This window comes from Phyllobates terribilis, unplaced genomic scaffold, assembly GCF_046119375.1.
Source record: "Phyllobates terribilis strain yellow unplaced genomic scaffold, ASM4611937v1 Scaffold_10__3_contigs__length_209671492, whole genome shotgun sequence".
Taxonomy (NCBI): domain Eukaryota; kingdom Metazoa; phylum Chordata; class Amphibia; order Anura; family Dendrobatidae; genus Phyllobates; species Phyllobates terribilis.
In genome coordinates, this window is record NW_027362770.1 from 142,191,084 (window position 1) to 142,210,053 (window position 18,970).

General features: G+C 46.8%; 1 protein-coding gene across 1 annotated transcript in view; it reads right to left on the reverse strand.

Moving 5' to 3' along the window:
• Window positions 1–18,970, reverse strand: part of FAXDC2 (fatty acid hydroxylase domain containing 2) — a 36,329-nt gene that overhangs the window by 2,918 nt on the left and 14,441 nt on the right. The window contains exons 2-7 of the mRNA XM_073649864.1: window positions 18,325–18,369; window positions 18,140–18,231; window positions 14,666–14,769; window positions 12,928–13,049; window positions 11,380–11,585; window positions 2,724–2,829 (exon numbers count right to left, since the gene is read on the reverse strand). Of these exons, the coding sequence (XP_073505965.1) occupies window positions 2,724–2,829; window positions 11,380–11,585; window positions 12,928–13,049; window positions 14,666–14,769; window positions 18,140–18,231; window positions 18,325–18,369 (675 nt within the window). The remainder of the gene's footprint in view (window positions 1–2,723; window positions 2,830–11,379; window positions 11,586–12,927; window positions 13,050–14,665; window positions 14,770–18,139; window positions 18,232–18,324; window positions 18,370–18,970) is intronic.

The following is an 18,970-nucleotide window of genomic DNA, read 5'->3' on the forward strand; positions in this document are numbered from 1 at the left end:
TTTTCAAATGTATTGTGACCTCAAATCCACATGTGGAAACGCACAAATAATGGACATGCTGCGGATTTTCCCGCAAGGAAAATCCGCTGCGGAAAATTCCGCAGCATGTGCACAGAACATGCAGATTATCATTGGGGAACATGGGGCACGTATTACCAAGTGTTTTTAAAGTGTTTCTGCTGCAGAAATTCCGCATCAAAAACGCTTGAAAAACGCAGAGTGGGCACGCAGCCTTCAGGCGTAGTAATTTTTTCCCAGTAAGAGCCTATAGGTAGTCTTTTTTTTTTTTTCCTTTTTTGCTGTGGAAGCCTATAAATGCTGTCATATTTGTTTTACTGGGAGCATATAGATATCTATCATATAGAAAAAAAACATGTACAGAAGAACCACATAAATGAAGTGATCATATCAATTCTTTATTTAGTAAAAAAAATTACATAACACAGTTAAAATCATGTAAAAAAACACAAACAATTAAGTAGCCACTAGGTGGCACCACAACCTCACATAGCATAATTGGCAAATGATTGCACTTGTGCTCTGTATATACCCCATCACCATTCTGGTATTACTCACACATCCATTGCCAAATGGAACCCATAACCAAATATGGACCAAACAATGTAGAGATAAAGTATAGTACCTGTGGAGGAATGTGGTGCCAATTCCAGATCCCAAAAAAAACCGACGTACGTTTCAGCGTCTGCCTTCTTCTGGGATCCTATAGGTGTAGTCATTTTTTTGCAGTGGGATCCTATAGGTGTAGTCATTTTTTGCAGTGGGATCCTATAGCTGTAGTCATTTTTTGCAGTGGGATCCTATAGGTGTAGTCATTTTTTGCAGTGGGATCCTATAGGTGTAGTCATTTTTTGCAGTGGGATCCTATAGGTGTAGTCATTTTTTGCAGTGGGATCCTATAGGTGTAGTCATTTTTTGCAGTGGGATCCTATAGGTGTAGTCATTTTTTGCAGTGGGATCCTATAGGTGTAGTCATTTTTTGCAGTGGGATCCTATAGCTGTAGTCATTTTTTGCAGTGGGATCCTATAGCTGTAGTCATTTTTTTGCAGTGGGATCCTATAGGTGTAGTCATTTTTTGCAGTGGGATCCTATAGGTGTAGTCATTTTTTGCAGTGGGATCCTATAGCTGTAGTCATTTTTTGCAGTGGGATCCTATAGCTGTAGTCATTTTTTGCAGTGGGATCCTATAGCTGTAGTCATTTTTTGCAGTGGGATCCTATAGGTGTAGTCATTTTTTGCAGTGGGATCCTATAGGTGTAGTCATTTTTTGCAGTGGGATCCTATAGGTGTAGTCATTTTTTGCAGTGGGATCCTATAGCTGTAGTCATTTTTTGCAGTGGGATCCTATAGCTGTAGTCATTTTTTTGCAGTGGGATCCTATAGGTGTAGTCATTTTTTGCAGTGGGATCCTATAGGTGTAGTCATTTTTTGCAGTGGGATCCTATAGCTGTAGTCATTTTTTGCAGTGGGATCCTATAGCTGTAGTCATTTTTTGCAGTGGGATCCTATAGCTGTAGTCATTTTTTGCAGTGGGATCCTATAGGTGTAGTCATGTTTTGCAGTGGGATCCTATAGCTGTAGTCATGTTTTGCAGTGGGATCCTATCGGAGTGATTTTTCCGCAGTAGGTGCCTATAGGTGTAGTTTTTTTTCCCAGTAAGAGCTTATAGGTATAGTCATTTTTTTTTTTTTTTTACAATGAGAGCCTATAGACAACATATCCCAGGCGCAGGCTCAAGACAAGTTAGGAATACCACTTTATATAGATATGAGGATGCACGATCTACTAAGTATTGACATTGAGAGCTGATGTGGGTTAAAATCAACATCAATGTTCCTGCAAACATACGGACAGGACTGCCAGTATTTAATGCAGGGCCGGTAGGACGTCAAAGCTGATTTTATCCCACACAAGGTTATATCTGTTACATTAGGACTAAATGACATCTCCTGTAAATCAGATTTAAAAAAGAAATGCCAGGATTTCTCAGTAGTGCAGCCTCAGGCTTTGGGCCTTTAGATACACCGATCAGTCTTTTTTTAAAGTATTCTCTTACATAGACCACTTTAGAGGACATTACTACTATATGGGATATTATTATTGTGTTAAGGCACATAGGGGGAATTATTACATGTGGAGGCACAAAGGGGCCATAACTATAATACAGAGTGTTCATGTGTTTTCTATAAAGTCAGGGAAGACCCTTCTGGTAGCGGCTTTTCTCTCCTGAAAACAAAAAGATCTAGAGCAATAGAAATTTCCACTGCCTGATCTTTTATCATATTTATGATCTGAATGGCCACCATGTTTTATTTTATTCTCACCGCTCCCCTGAGTATTCCGTTTTTTTATTCTTTTAAATCCGCCATACGGTTCCAGAGATATGGACATTTTTACTTAATGCAACTGTTTAATGGTCTTTACAGGGGGTGTGGCTCACAGGGTAATTATGCAGACAAGCCTAAAGACACGCCCCCAAGGATCCTGAGAGCCACGCCCCCTTTGATAGAAACCGTAAAAATTAGCACTAAATATAAAGACTCATATCTCTGGAACCATATGGCGGATTTAAAAAAAACTAAAAGTGTTATACTCGGAGGAAAAGCGAGAATAAAATAGGTGATAAAACTAACCACTTTTGATCTGGTGACAGTTCCTCTTTAAAGTTAAAATTTTGACTTGAAGATGATTATACAATACTTACAATGTGCTCCAATGGATGAGCATACAGAGCCACCACTCCTACAGGGGCAGTCCACTCATGGTGCTGTTTGTGAACACGTTTGTAAATGCTTGGGTGATGGAACAATCTGTAGAAGAAAAAAAAAAAGTAGCTCCATAAAATACATATCTGCCTTCCAGAAAACTCCATTTAACATACATATGCCCAGAGAGCAGAACATTTTCCTCCCCCTTTCCCATCTCCCCTCCCCCAAAAAAAGAGAGAAAAAGTCTACAGATCCATAATAGGACCTTAAAGGGATTGTCCATCCACACTTCTGAGCTCATATGTGGTTTTTCTCATAAGCTAATGTGGCACCCCAGGGTTCTGGTTACCACAGTAATAGCAATATTACGTCTGAGAGCAGGTGGGAGGTCTCCTGGTCAGGAACCCTAAGCATGCCACACCTCCTGCCCAGTCCTGGGAGGGGAAGAACTTCCCCTATATAAACTGGGGCTGAGGTGGGGTTAGGAAGAAAAAAAAGAACACAGACAGAGAGAGAGACACAGTCTGGTCTGGAGTGGAGCAGATGCAGGGAGAGCAAGATCAGGAGCTCTGTGGGAGCAGTGATAAAAGGGGTCCAGGACTGGAAGCTGTAGAGCTCGTCCTGACTGAAGAGATCTCACCGGACACGGAGTCCGAGGCTGTGGGGACTGTTCCATACCCAGCAGCAGAAACCGTCCGGCAGGGGATTTCAGGTCCTCTGGCCAAGAAACCCGAAGGCACGGTCACACGCAAGGGACCAGCACCGCCGTCGTGGAGCGGAGGCTACCAGAAGGCCCCGAGTCACCGGCCATACGGGTGAGCACCACACGGTACACTCAGGGACGTGGGCTACTTTTACCCGCTTCTAGCAAGGTAGCCAGGAAGAGTACAATTAGTTGGGGAGGCCTACAACTCCGCCTGGCCGGGGGAGATCCTATCTGCTCACGGACTGACCAGGCCCCGATCGCTAGCCAGTACTCCCGGGAGGGTCTACCTTTGCCACCAGTAAAGACCCTGAACTACACCGCACCGTCTCTGAGTGGTTCCTGGTGCCTGCGTGCAATTCTGCTATCCCCATCATCCACGTCTGCTGCCCTGAGGCCATACCCCTCCCGTTGGGGGTTATACTACCCACGCTGCACAACTGTACCACCGGCCTCAGCGGTCTGCCCTGCAGCGGCGGCTTCATAACCGCATTCAACGGGTGGCGTAGTCGAACACTATAACATCTTCTGCTAAATTCCGCCACTTAGTTTGACACCCTGGGCACGGACCGGGTCACCGCCACGAGGACTACTAACCCCGACAGATCCGGCTCCGGGTATTCCCCGCGTGCGCAACGCTACACAACACAGGCCCAGGGGGCGCGTCAACTTTTGGCGTAGTCGGCAGGATATCGTGCCCGCAACCACCGGGTACTGCGTGCCTGAAAAAGACTGTTAAACTTACCTGTGGTGAAGATTCCCGCCATCCGACGCCATCTTTTGCCTTCTTCCCGCCATCCGTGGAGTTTTCTCGCCATCCGACGCCATCTTTTGCCTTCTTCCCGCCATCCGTGGAGTTTTCCCGCCATCCGACGCCATCTTTTGCCTTCTTCCCGCCATCCGTGGAGTTTTCTCGCCATCCGACGCCATCTTTTGCCTTCTTCCCGCCATCCGTGGAGTTTTCCCGCCATCCGACGCCATCTTTTGCCTTCTTCCCGCCATCCGTGGAGTTTTCCCGCCGTTGGACGCCATCTCGAGGACGCCGCGCGGGAAGAAGAGGGGCGTGGACTCCGAAAGCGCGCGAGAACTGAAGCCCCGCCTCACGTCCGGACGTTGCGTAAGGTCCTGGAAGGAGCCCAGCAGACGCCGACGTCACAGGAGCGCGACGGAAGGTCCTCAACCCTGACGATCCACTGCGGAGCCGCGGCCTACGGAAGAGGATCATCGCAAGGTAGGCCACGGTCCACTAGGGGGGAGGAGGATGTCGGATACGGAGGAGAGCTTCACTGCTACAGCCACCGCCAGTACCACCGCTGCTGCGGTCATGCCTTTCACCATGCCCTACATCCCGGGGGCAGCCTGGCTACCCCAGTACTCAGGGGAGTCCCATACCCTAAATGACTTCAGAGAAAGGCTGGATAGCCTCTTCCAGGTGTACCCCCTCACAGAAGAGCAAAAAGTGAGCATCCTGGTGGCTCAATTAACAGGGGCAGCCCAAAGGGAGGTAAAGTCCTGGCCACTTGGGAGGAGGAGGACTGTCGCAGAGATACTAGCCCGGCTGAAGGACACCTTTGATACCCGTACCTCAGCCGAGATCAAGCTTAGATTCTACGGGTGCAAGCAGCGAGCACATGAGAATATAAGGGACTATGCACTAAACCTACAAGAGGCCCTGAGAGCCATTAAGCAGGCCGACCCTGACGGCGTAGGGAACGAAGACAAGCTGTTGACTGAACAATTTATAGAGGGTCTACATTGCAATGCCCACCGAACCCAGTTGCGAGCAATGGCCTTACAGGACCCTCATCTGGACTTTGCACAGTTCAAGGACAGAGCCATCTGGGTGCTCCGAGAACCGGCACCAGGTGGCGCTGTGACCCACAAACGCCCTGCTACCATTTACCACCAGGAGATGGCGCCCTTGTCGGCAGGGCCTGTGGGAGCTGATGCGCAGGCTTTAAACAATGACCCGGCTACAGACCTGCACCGTCAGGTCCAAGAGCTAACTAAAAGCGTTGCCGCGCTAACCCGAACTGTGCAGTCTTTACAGGTTTCTACTCCAGGGAAGATCCAGCTGGCATCCGGACCGGAGGATATCCCGTGGCGCCGACCAAGGAGGACCCCACCGGCCAGAGGAAGACCCAGCGACCGATACAACGAGGACGGACAACCCATCTGCCGCCGCTGCAATCAACCCGGACATATGGCAAGGTACTGTCCTTTAAAACTGGCACAACCTGGGGTAGAGGGCCAACCCCTAGGAATAAGATCACCAGGCCCATCGAACTGGCGTGACAAATACGTGGGAGGACGTCCAGTCTTGCCTGTAGTACTGGATGGCATTCCTATGAGTGCCCTACTTGACACCGGGTCACAGGTCACCACCATCCCGTACGCGCTCTTCAAGCAGTACTGGAATGACTCGGATATAACCCGCTACCCAGACGACGACTTGAGTATCATCGCCAGCAATGGTCAACCCGTGCCACAGATCGGATTTAAAGAGATGACCATTAAAATCGGTAAAGTCGAACTGGCAGCACAGGGACTGATCATTGTAGACATTGACAAGCGCGAGAGTCACCCAAAGATAACTCTAGGAACTAATGTGATTGAAAATTGTCTTGCAGAGGTGATTCTCATTTTACAGCAGGTTGCCAAGAACGCCAGCTCCGGCCAGCAGCGAGTGCTCCAGAAAGAGATCCGGGCACTGATGCGACGGCAACAGGTGGAACTCTCCGGTGGTGAGATTGGTAGCGTGAGAATGTGTGACCCTTTCCCTATTGCCATGCCCCCGAAAAGTGAAATGATGATTTGGTGCCGGGCAGCTATTGGTCTGAGAGGTAGAGATTACCAGGCAATGGTAGAACCAGTCTACTCAGATAGTAGGCCCACCATTTTGACGGCACGGGGGGTGGTTGATGTACGCCATGGGAGGGTGCCCGTTCGCATAATAAATATCGGGAAGAGGGAAGTGTACCTGCCCCAGTATGGTACGCTAGCCAAATTGTATACCATCAACCAAAATTCTGTACAGTCCGTGGAACCCTTGCCTCCATCTCATCCAAACGAAGGTAACGGCTCTAAGCAACAAATGGAGGACTGGTGTCAGCAACTGCATTTGGGTACTGACTCCACACCTGCTCACCAAAAGCAGGGAGTCTACCGGGTGATCCAGGAATACGAGAGAGTGTTCAGTAAACACCCGCTGGACTTCGGGCGAGTAAAGGGAGTGGAACATCACATCCCCACGGGAGATCATCCTCCCATAAAGGAAAGGTATCGTCCCGTACCCCCCTGCACACTACCAACACGCCAAGGGGATGCTTAGAGACATGAAGGAGGCTGGGGTAATCAGGGATAGCTGTAGCCCCTGGGCAGCTCCACTAGTCTTGGTTAAAAAAAAAGACAACACCATGAGAATGTGTGTAGATTACCGGAAAATCAACCGTATCACACACAAAGATGCGTACCCCTTACCAAGGATAGAGGAGTCTTTGGCTTCTTTAAAATCTGCTAACTTCTTCTCCACTTTGGATCTCACTAGCGGGTACTGGCAGGTTCCTGTCGCAGAGGCGGACCGGGAGAAGACCGCATTCACCACCCCGATGGGACTTAGCGAGTTTACCTGCATGCCGTTCGGACTCTGCAACGCACCAGGAACCTTCCAACGATTGATGGAATGCTGTCTGGGACACCGGAACTTTGAGACGGTCCTGCTGTACCTGGACGATGTTATAGTTTATTCCAAAACCTACGAGGACCACCTGAAACACCTGGCGGAAGTGTTCGAAGCCCTGGCAAACTACGGTCTGAAGGTGAAACCGTCGAAGTGTCACCTGCTAAAACCAAAAGTGCAGTACCTGGGACACGTGGTGAGTGCTGACGGAGTGGCTCCCGACCCTGATAAGATCACCGCGATTAAGGAATGTCCAAGACCCTCCAGCGTAAAGGAAGTGCGGCAGTTCCTCGGGTTGGTAGGCTACTACCGAAGATTCATTCCCGGTTTCACCAAAAAGGCAGCTCCTATGCAGGACCTCCTGATAGGCCAGTCCAGGAAGGCCAAGAACCAGAAGCCGCCCTTCAGATGGGAGAAGCTGGAAGAAGAGTCCTTCCGCCAGCTGAAGATGGCCCTCACGGGGGATGAAATCCTGGCGTACCCTGATTACAGCCAGCCCTTTATCCTCTACACCGACGCAAGTAACATCGGGCTAGGAGCCGTACTGTCCCAGATCCAGCAGGGGAGAGAACGGGTAATTGCTTACGCCAGCCGAAAACTGCGACCCACCGAAAGAAACCCTGAGAATTACAGCTCATTTAAGCTAGAGTTCCTGGCAGTGGTGTGGGCAGTCACCGAACGCTTTAAGCACTACCTCGCCTCTTCGCGGTTCACCGTGTACACGGATAACAACCCGTTGACACACCTGGACACTGCAAGACTCGGTGCCCTGGAGCAGAGATGGATGGCCCGCCTGTCCAACTATGAGTTCACGATCAAATACCGGGCAGGACGCTCCAATACCAACGCGGATGCCTTGTCCAGAATGCCAAACCTACCGGACGTAGGGGAAGATCCAGAGGAACTGGAAGAAGTTGAACTCCCCGCGTTTCACCGTCATGGGACTACCCAGTATTCCCACCGTGTAAGGGGTAAGCAATCCGCTACGTTCAACCCCTTACCTCATTACAACTGGGCGGAAACACAAGACAGTGACCCCGCCGTCCGACTAGTGAAGGAGATGCTGACTCGGCCAGATGCCCGCCTTGACCCAGACGCTTCGGAGGAGACCAAGCAACTGTGGGCTGAGAAGAGTCGACTGTTTCTTTACAAGGGGAAGTTGTGCCGCAGAATGGTTAACTCCCGGACGCATGAACTGATCTGGCAAGTAGTGGTGCCAAGAAGAGACGCGGCTATGGTACTGGAGGCATACCACGACGGAGCTGGGCACTTCGGATGGAAGAAGCTGGAGTTCCTGCTGCGCAGGCGGTTCCACTGGGTAGGCATGAGAGGGACCATCGAGAGGTGGTGCAGAGACTGTGGCCCATGCAACCTAAGAAGGAAGGACCGTGCCAGCCAGAAGACTCCCCTGCAGTCCATCGTCACCAGGCAGCCGTTGGAACTGGTAGCCTTGGACCATGTAAAACTGACCCCCAGCAGAAGTGGCTACGTCTATGCGTTAACCATCGTGGATCACTACTCCCGGTTCTTGGTTGTAGTCCCCGTCAAGGACTTAACGGCTCAAACAGCAGCTAGAGCCTTCCAGCAGCACTTCTGTCGTCCACACGGATACCCAGAGCAGGTGCTGACGGACCAAGGACCTGCCTTTGAAGCGGAAGTCTTCCAGGAGTTCTGCACTCTGTATGGCTGCCGGAAGATAAGAACAACACCCTATCATCCGCAAACCAATGGACTTTGCGAGAAGATGAACCAGGTGGTGATAGACCTTCTGAAAACATTGCCCCTGGAAGAACGCAGTCTGTGGCCTGAGAAACTGCCTGATCTGGTGGACCTATACAACCACATCCCTGTAGGTTCTACCAACTGTACCCCGGCTTACCTAATGAGAGCAAGACCTGGTAAGCTGCCTGTTGATCTGGATATGGGAGTCCTGACACCCGAGGACACTTCACCAGAAGCAGACTGGGACACAGAGAGGCAGCAGCAGTACCGGACAGTACAGGAGAGCGTTGAGCGAAGTCTCCGTCAAGCAAGAGAAAGACAGGAGAAGACTTACAACCAGTGTGCTCCCGCTGTTCCCCTGGTACCTGGAGAGCAGGTCTTGAAGAGGAAAAGACGGCTCCACAAGTTGGACGACCAGTGGGAGAAGGACCCGTACACCGTACTGCCATCAAGCCATGAAAACCCAAAAATCTGCACAATCAGTAAGGATGGAGGAGAAACCACAGCCATTGTCTCCCGAGATCACCTGAAGAAGTGTCCCGAGCAGCTACGAAACCCTGAAGAAGATCAAGAAAACCCTCGACCCGCAGAGGAAAGGGAAGAGATGGTCAGTACTGTACTCGGAGACTTCCCTCGGTCTTGGACACAGGTAAATGGCGCTGTTGTGGTACCCGTCCTCACCTTCCTCCAGCCAGCATCCCAAGTGCCTACGGAAAAACAGGTAGAGCTGGAAGAGCAGCCGGTCCAGGAGGCAGAAGACCCCACACAAGCAGACCAGGAGAATCGACCCTCTGCTTATAGTGAGCCTGCCGTGCCCCTAGTGAGCCAAAGAGTCCGTAGACAGCTGCCCAGCTTACCTTTGACAGCTCCTACACCCTGTAGCTCAGGACCGGTCAGTAAGCTCCGTAGGTCTACTAGGGCCAATAGAGGCCAGTTGCCCGTACGTTGGAGGATCTAAAGTGTTCAGACTGTCTTATTGGTATTTACCTGTTTACTGTTGCTTGTAAATAATTATGTTTTTCCAGTTATTTTATAGGTGTTTTTGTGGATTAACCGGAACTCTGTTGTATATATGTTTGGAGCGTAACCCAGGAACGGACTATAGACTGTTAAAGACTCGGGGCAGGACAGACCCCTACCTGGTTACGGCTCCCTGTTCTTTGGTGAAATGGACACCCTTTTTGCTTCAAAAATTGCACCCGGTTGCGGACACTCCGTGACCACCCTAACGTGTTTTTCCTTATTGTATTGTTCCTGTTTATACCCTGTTATGTTTTCAAAAATATGTTTAGTCCCGGAGTACTAAATTTTACTAGGGGGGAATGTGGCACCCCAGGGTTCTGGTTACCACAGTAATAGCAATATTACGTCTGTGAGCAGGTGGGAGGTCTCCTGGTCAGGAACCCTAAGCATGCCACACCTCCTGCCCAGTCCTGGGAGGGGAAGGACTTCCCCTATATAAACTGGGGCTGAGGTGGGGTTAGGAAGAAAAAAAAGAACACAGACAGAGAGAGAGACACAGTCTGGTCTGGAGTGGAGCAGATGCAGGGAGAGCAAGATCAGGAGCTCTGTGGGAGCAGTGATAAAAGGGGTCCAGGACTGGAAGCTGTAGAGCTCGTCCTAACTGAAGAGATCTCACCGGACACGGTGTCCGAGGCTGTGGGGACTGTTCCATACCCAGCAGCAGAAACCGTCCGGCAGGGGATTTCAGGTCCTCTGGCCAAGAAACCCGAAGGCACGGTCACACGCAAGGGACCAGCACCGCCGTCGTGGAGCGGAGGCTACCAGAAGGCCCCGAGTCACCGGCCATACGGGTGAGCACCACACGGTACACTCAGGGACGTGGGCTACTTTTACCCGCTTCTAGCAAGGTAGCCAGGAAGAGTACAATTAGTTGGGGAGGCCTACAACTCCGCCTGGCCGGGGGAGATCCTATCTGCTCACGGACTGACCAGGCCCCGATCGCTAGCCAGTACTCCCGGGAGGGTCTACCTTTGCCACCAGTAAAGACCCTGAACTACACCGCACCGTCTCTGAGTGGTTCCTGGTGCCTGCGTGCAATTCTGCTATCCCCATCATCCACGTCTGCTGCCCTGAGGCCATACCCCTCCCGTTGGGGGTTATACTACCCACGCTGCACAACTGTACCACCGGCCTCAGCGGTCTGCCCTGCAGCGGCGGCTTCATAACCGCATTCAACGGGTGGCGTAGTCGAACACTATAACATCTTCTGCTAAATTCCGCCACTTAGTTTGACACCCTGGGCACGGACCGGGTCACCGCCACGAGGACTACTAACCCCGACAGATCCGGCTCCGGGTATTCCCCGCGTGCGCAACGCTACACAACACAGGCCCAGGGGGCGCGTCACTTCCACTAGCCGTGCCCGAATGTTATCTTCTAAGTCTATTCGGGACTATTAATCAGCACAGACTTAAAAATGTAATGGTGTAAAAAAGTAGATACTCAAGGATACTGAATTATTGTGCAACCATTATTTTATAAAACCACCCTCAAATTCACCAGATGGTTCTCACCGTCGTAGTACCTGTGTGAGTAATAGAAAAGAATTTCTTCAACTAGCACAAAAATGGAGAGCTCCAGTAAAACCCAGTGAAAGGTGGGCAACTCTGTACCACAAGGGTTGCCCCGCCACTTCATGAATGGATACATGAGGAGAACCATGGGAAAGGAGAGTAAAATCTGGTTAAAGACGACAACCTTGACTGCATGCTTGAGCTTTGCTGGATCCACCTGGAAACATCAAACAGAAAACAGTCGTATTAGAGGCATTATATCTCAGACTTATTACATTTAAAGGGAATCTGTCAGAAGTTTTTTTTCTTCTATGTAATCTGAGAGCAGCATGATGTAGGGGCTGAGAGTCCGATTCCAGTGTTGTATCACTTACTAGGCTGTGTGTCTCCGTTTCAATAATATCAGTGTTTTATCAGCAGGAGATTATCACTACAGGCTAGGTGACTCCTAATCCAACCACGCCCCCACCATTGATTGGCAGCTTTCTGTCAATATACAGTGGCCAATCAGTGGTGGGGGCGGGGTAATACACCGCTCGGTATTCAGAGCTCTGCTTGATCTGCAGGGATTGTATTAAAATGACAGCATGAAGAGCAGCAAGTGGCACATCGCTGGAATCAAGGTCTCAGCCGCTACATTATGCTGCTCTCGGATTACATATAAAAACCTGCTGACATATTCTATTCAAGGGAATGTGTAACCGGAAAATGACCTATTGTTTAAATCAGTTTTTTTGTGTGTTAAAAGTATTTTTTTCAGAAATGTTGGCAATGTTTTTTTTTTCCATTTCATGATTTGTATTAAAAATAAAAATTAGAAAGTTTGGAATTTTCACATTGGTCACTGGGATTATTTTAGACTCTAACTTCCTGTCATTTCAGGAAATGCACATGTACATTTGCCACAATGAATAGACTCTGACCCTATGTTTTGTATTGAAGCATCTAATGAGCGGGTGAAAATGTCATTGTGAAGTTACATTGTGTTCTCAGTGAGCGTTGTTACCTGGCATTGTAATCCTGCCTCTGCTGATAAGGAGCCTGCTGAAAAGTCTTCATGAATGAACAGGGAGCATTGGTGTAAAATAGCAGTAATCATCCTGCCTCTGCTGATAAGGAGCCTGCTGAAAAGTCTTCATGAATGAACAGGGAGCATTGGTGTAAAATAGCAGTAATCATCCTGCCTCTGCTGATAAGGAGCCTGCTGAAAAGTCTTCATGAATGAACAGGAAGTATTGGTCTAAAATAGCCACAGTGACCAGTGTGAAAATTACAAGATTACTAATTATTTTTAAAACAGATTGTGATATAAAAAAATACACATAACACAAAAACCTGATTTAAACCATAAGTCATTTTCTGATGACCAATCCCTGTACCATATGCTAGCGCAGCCATGGATAAAGTGTTTCGATGGCACGATGATAGGTGTAGGTACCCAGCACTTTCTTTAGTTTTGTCTAAAATCTCTGGTCTCCCTAGATGAAGTTTATCATAGGAAACTATGAAATTGTCACTAGTACGTCAGACTAAGGGACTGATTGGTTCTTTATACTTACTGGGTCATTCTTCCCAAGCTGGATTTTATACCGAGTTATAAAGTTTGGTTTTCCAGTAAGGTCAACAAGCATTAAGACTGCATTGTACAACCAGAAGGAAAGACTGGGAATTATCATGGCCCCTAGATAAAAATGTAAAAAAAATAAATGTCAATTTGAATAAATGATTTACAATGAAACTGCAGAACGGTGCAAACAGAGGATCAAGACAATCTTGGTAAAAAACTTTCTTGACATTTGTCACCCGAGAATTGGTAGATAGAGGATTTAAAGTAAAGGTACATTTACCTAATCCTAAAGTATGTAATCTCCCCTATATAAAGCGACCAGTTTTAAGAATAAACACATTAAAACAGGAAAATACCTCAATATCTTATCTCTTAGTTTTCATGGTGCTTGCATATATTAGGCTTATACCCACAATATATCCGATTTATTTGTATGCCTTTTTTGTGTATTTATGGTCTCTAATCATGTTTGGATTAAATCATTTTTATGAATAAAGTTAATGATTTATGATTGTCAATCCCACATATTATTTATTTGAGGTGTTAGTAAACTGTACATGTCGCCTAAATGGGCAGAGTCGTGTAAGACGCTGCCAGAAACATCTGTCGGCAACTTATCTTTCCTAAGAAAAAAAAGGATTAGTCATTTTAAAATCCATCAGGTGAACTTCATTTGACAAATACCATAGGGGCTGAATCAGAAGGCCTCTTTACACATTAGGGGGTTGGCCAGTGATGCCGAAATTGGTGGGTTCAGTACACGTTAATCTAATGTACGATATATGGCTGTTTTTCTACTTTCTGGTAAATCTTTCATATGACGGATCAGAATCTTTTTTTTTTACTATTTTCGTCCCGAATAGGTTTTCGCAACCGCATAGCGACACACTGGGACTATGGTGGCAGCTGGAGCTTCACTGGAGTTGTGGGTTCTGGGCACCAAGAAGGGCAAAGCCAAAAAGTCTACGATCAGGAAACAGGTAGAGGAGGACAGCAAGGAGGGCGACAATTGCTTCTCACTTCTGGACCTAGGGTGCAGGAAGATCGCTGGGTCAGCTTCATCAGACAGCAGAGTCTCAGCACCGAGGATGCGCCCAAACTTCTGCTGGACTCCTTGCAAGTAACCTGGGGGCACTGAGAACTTACCATGAATATGATGTATCCTATGGGTTTGTACTGTACAGACAGCTGCCCCATAACTTCCCAATGATCAGTCATTCATTTCTATTAAGAGTATAAAATAGCTGCTTCAAGGAAAACACAGATAATCTGGATTAAAATTCCGGCCTGCCTAACTCTGCCTGGAATGTATGTTAGCAGACATCAGAGGGATATTACAAGAAGTCACATGGGAGAATGAGATTTTCCACTTCTGAAGTCATTATATATACATCTCTATCGTTTATATAAGATTTATTATATGGGATACATCTATCATAGAAAATATCAACCATCTAGAAGATAACACAGGAACTAGCGCATGCGCAGAGCTGCGCAGTGCTGTTCTAAGGAGGCCGCTAATTGATGCTCCTCCATCAGCGTACATGTTTTGGACCAGAGCACCGTACTCATATGAGGACATTAATTAAATTACATCAATAAAATGGATTAAATAGATGTTTCCTGCACATTTGTAAAAAATATTTTTTTATTTCACTAAAACAAGTGTCATACAATTAATTACACGAGACACAATATTACATAGAAGACAGATACTGACTCACACTCACCCAAACAGAATAAAGACAGTTCATTGCCCCCATAGTAGTCGTGCAGCTTGCCCCACAGCGATTGCCAGAAATCACCAGACGCACCCCAAAAATGCTGTAGGTGCCTAGGAGAGTAACACAACAAAGAGTTAATAAAAAAAACTCACTTGTAAAATATGTATATGTAGGCATCTAGAATATGTCCCACCTAGTGAGTTTATCAGCATAAAATGACTGTCCAAAGCAAGCACAAATGCTCGGTGCACCCTTGGTGTGGCCAAGCAGTTCATCTTCCCACCTGCTTGTTTTCCATCTATCACTGCCCTTCCCCGGCTCTTGTAAAGCTACAGCTGTCAATCAAGAAAGAAGAGGGTGGAGAAATATGGAAAACGTAGGTGGTAACTGAATTTGACCATGCCAAGGGTGCACTGAGCGTCTGCCTGTGCTTGGTTTCAGCAGTAATTTTGTGATGACAGACTCCATTTAACTAGTGAAGGCTAGGACATTAAAGGAACCCTATGGGGGAAAAAAAAGCACGAGAGTAGCAAGACTTCTGACATGGTCTGAAATTCTGTGATTACTCCTGGCCATTACTATCAATTATGAGGAAACATGGAGCTACAGTCACAATAAAAAGAATTTATCTAAGATTAAGAATCATGTTCTGTGCTTGAAACACTTAAAGGGATTGTCACTGATATACCGCGACAGAGTGTGGTCAGACGATCGCAGCGTTTGGTGACACATACACCTGCGGTACTTAGAACGGCTTCACCATCCTATTAGGAGTTCTGGCTTTCTTTTCTTTGTTTAAACTGCTTAGTTGGACTTCTGGAGGTCTATTATTGTATCAGCTGTTCTGAGTTTGTTACTCCCAGCAGGTATAAGAACCCACCTCCTTGCTTCTTTCTTTGCCAGTGATAGCTTGTATACTGCAAACGCAGCTGTACAATTAGTGGTCAGCGTCGCTGTGAAACCCCGGATACTGGGTGTTACACAGCGTGTGTGATGGCACACATGCGCTGGGTTGGTCCTGGGTTGGTCCTGACCACTAATTGTACAGCTGTGTTTGCAGTATATAAGAAACACAAGCCTCCTCCCACACCAGGTCACTTTCCCCTTGAAAAAGGTGCTATATGCACCGAAATGTGCGTAGGGGCACGGGGTACTGATCCAGCAGTGCAGAAAATCAGGGTAGGTACTTATCACATGGAGAGATTTTCTTTACATGTTTATTAACTTTTACAGCCCTGGTTTAATGAGAGATTTGGACGCTTATACTATGTCTAATGAAGCTTGTTTGCTTCATGTACAAATAACCCTTTTTTCCATGAGTTAAACTTACATACAACATGCACAAATGTGATTTATGACTCATGGTAAGGGATTTAGTGTTCTGTGACCAGTGGTACTTTCTGGTCTTATTCCCTCTTCTCGTATGCACAAACATGTGAGCTGCACTGCAATATCTCTTTTGAAGGCTATATCTGGACCTCGTCTTAACTGTATGAGGCATTGTCCTCTTGTTCTGGTGTTCATTTGAACCCAGCTCTTTTATTGTATTTTTATGAATTTTGTCTAATAAAACTGTGTCTATTTTTTCAAAATGATTGACTTTTTGGATCTTTTTATGACTCTTATTTGGTGCGTTGTAGGTTAGTTATATATTATGAGTCTTGATCCACAATGAATATTGTTGCCCTGACCTTTTTTAGGTGCTGTATTTGTATGATAGTAGTTTTCTTTTATTCCGGTCTGTCTGGTTTGTGTTTTTTTCATACGCTTCTGTCCCATAGCTCCCTGGGTGGGGGAGGAAACAGATAAGCTTTCATATAGGAGCATAGCAAGGTACGAGACCCAAGCATCCCCACCATCAGGGGTAATCTGGGGAACAGGGATAGTCTAGGGTTCCCCTAGCTTGAGGGACAAGGTAGGAGCCCATTGTCCCTTGAAATCCTACTGCTATATCGTGACAGTTGTCCAGTTAAAACAAGTTATTACCTATTCGCAGGATAGGTGATAACTTGCTGATCTGTGTGGGGCTGACTGCTGGGAGCTGCACTGATTGGCAAATTGGGGAATTTTTATCTGATTTACAAAATGGAGTGGCAGGTTGGACGCTATTCCCTATGTGGCTTCCGTAAAAAGCCGAGAGCTGCGGTCAGCAGCCCCACAAGGGATACACGGAGTGGAGGTCGAGCATGTACACTGACACTCCATTTTAATGGGGATAAAAGTTCTCCAATCTACCGATCGGTGCAGGTGCCAGAAGTCGGACCCCGACCATCAACAAGTCATCACCTCTCCTGCGGATGGGTGATAGATAACTTGTTTTAGACGGACAACCCTTTTCGGCGATTATCTCCATTTTCTTGCAAATTCAGTTGTTCAAGCAATCTCTAAAGATTTATTGCTTTATATGTGGCATCTTACAATTAAACACAATGTTATAACCCTCTTCTCTTTAGAAGAACCTCAAAGGGGTTACACTGCCAGTGGAATTTATCAAATAGGAAGGGAAGTCCTAAACTTAATCTAGTAGGTAAAAGAGTATAAAACCCAAATAGTAATGCTAGAAAGGCTAAAAAAAAATCCTTATATTACGATATTTTATAACTCTTTCAATTCCTGTTTACATGTTTCATTTTTTTTTACGGCAGTTCGGTCATCATTCTGTGGTTGCTGAAGAGCTGCAGTAGAGTCATACGATTGGATCTAGACTTAGACTAGACTAGACTTCCATCATGGCCGTCAAAGCTTGCCATTAACTCAAAATGCACAGTACAAGCTGATGTTTTATCAAAGGATATGTTGTATGCAATAATAAAATAGATTAAAAACTTAATAATCTTGGGAGTGTTATCGATATTTCCTCCTGTCCTCATAGTGCTGAATCCATCTGTTGTTACTGTGATGTTCTTCTCTTTTGGTATCTGCCAGCTTGTCTTCCCCGTTTTATGAGTTACGACATGAGGCTGCCACCAAAATCTTTCTATGACACTAGGAGTCAGGAGAAGAGGTTTCCTGGTTCCAAGTCTGGAGGAGGAGATCAGCATAAGCGGGGGCGGCACTGAGGCGATGCCATGAGGAGGAGCAAGGAAGAGGTAAAATTAAGAGGCGGTAGCAGGATGATGAGTCTGACTCTCACCACCAACCACCACGTCACCGTGTAAGGTCAACGTAAGTGCTGGATCTAAAGCCACAGTGAATCTTCATAAGGTAATAAAAAGGGCACCCGGTGTACGGATTACTTTAATAAAAAGGGCACCCGGTGTACTTGCAACCTTGGACACAGAGAACATTTGTCTTGGAGGACTGGCTATAAAGCTAAGGTTCTGAGAAGAACCACAAAGCAATTATGCTGGTGAAGTAGCAGGAAACTACCCCAAATCATTCCTTCTCCTTCTTTTGACAACGCAGTTGTTCTAATGGATGCAGACACGTACATACTATATACTATACACTATACATACTGAATATAGCTTTGCTCCTCACCATGTGACTGTATTCCTGAAAGCAGCAAAGGTAAGAAGCCCAGTACCCAACACAAATGCTGTTTTCTTCACCGAGTCCCAAACCTGATCATCCTATGGAGCGAAACAAAGAATATTCATTAGTGGTTTATTGGACACTATATGTACACCATTTTTATAAATATTATAGTGTATTATAAATCTTACCTGGGCCCTACGTTCTGGGAGGGCAGAAGTTTCACTTTCGCCCATCTGTAATGACACAAAAACCCACAAAATTAAAAGTGCAGAACTGTGTTTAACTGATCAATCTACTGGAAGACCCGTTGGCCAATGTAGGATCCATAACAGGTCCTCCATCAACCAAGTTACATTTATGATACTGGTGTCTTCTCGGCCAACAGGGCCCGGGTGTAGCTACTACCTCTACACCGCCTCCTGACTCTTGATCCACTCTTTAACACTTATGCACCCACTAGGTTTTATCTTCTATACAGCACCTTGTAGTTTAAAGGCATATGTCTGATTTACTTGGACTAAAACCCCATTTAGACAGGTCAATAATCAGCGATGTGTAAACATGCTGCCGATCACCAGATAAGCAAGCCAAAAGCTCAGCTGACGAGTGATTGGATCATTTATGCTGGCATAACAATAATTGCTGTAAGCGGCACATCACCCCGTGTAAACCTGGGATGTGCGGCTGACAAGATGATTCTGTATTGGAATAGAATGGCCATAATATGAGAGTTGTCCACTACTGGAAACCAGTGAGCAACAAAGCCGTGTGTGGGGAGGAGTAGTGCCGGGAGGTACACCAAGATGGAAGCGAAGGGGGCCTTCAGCAGGCTCA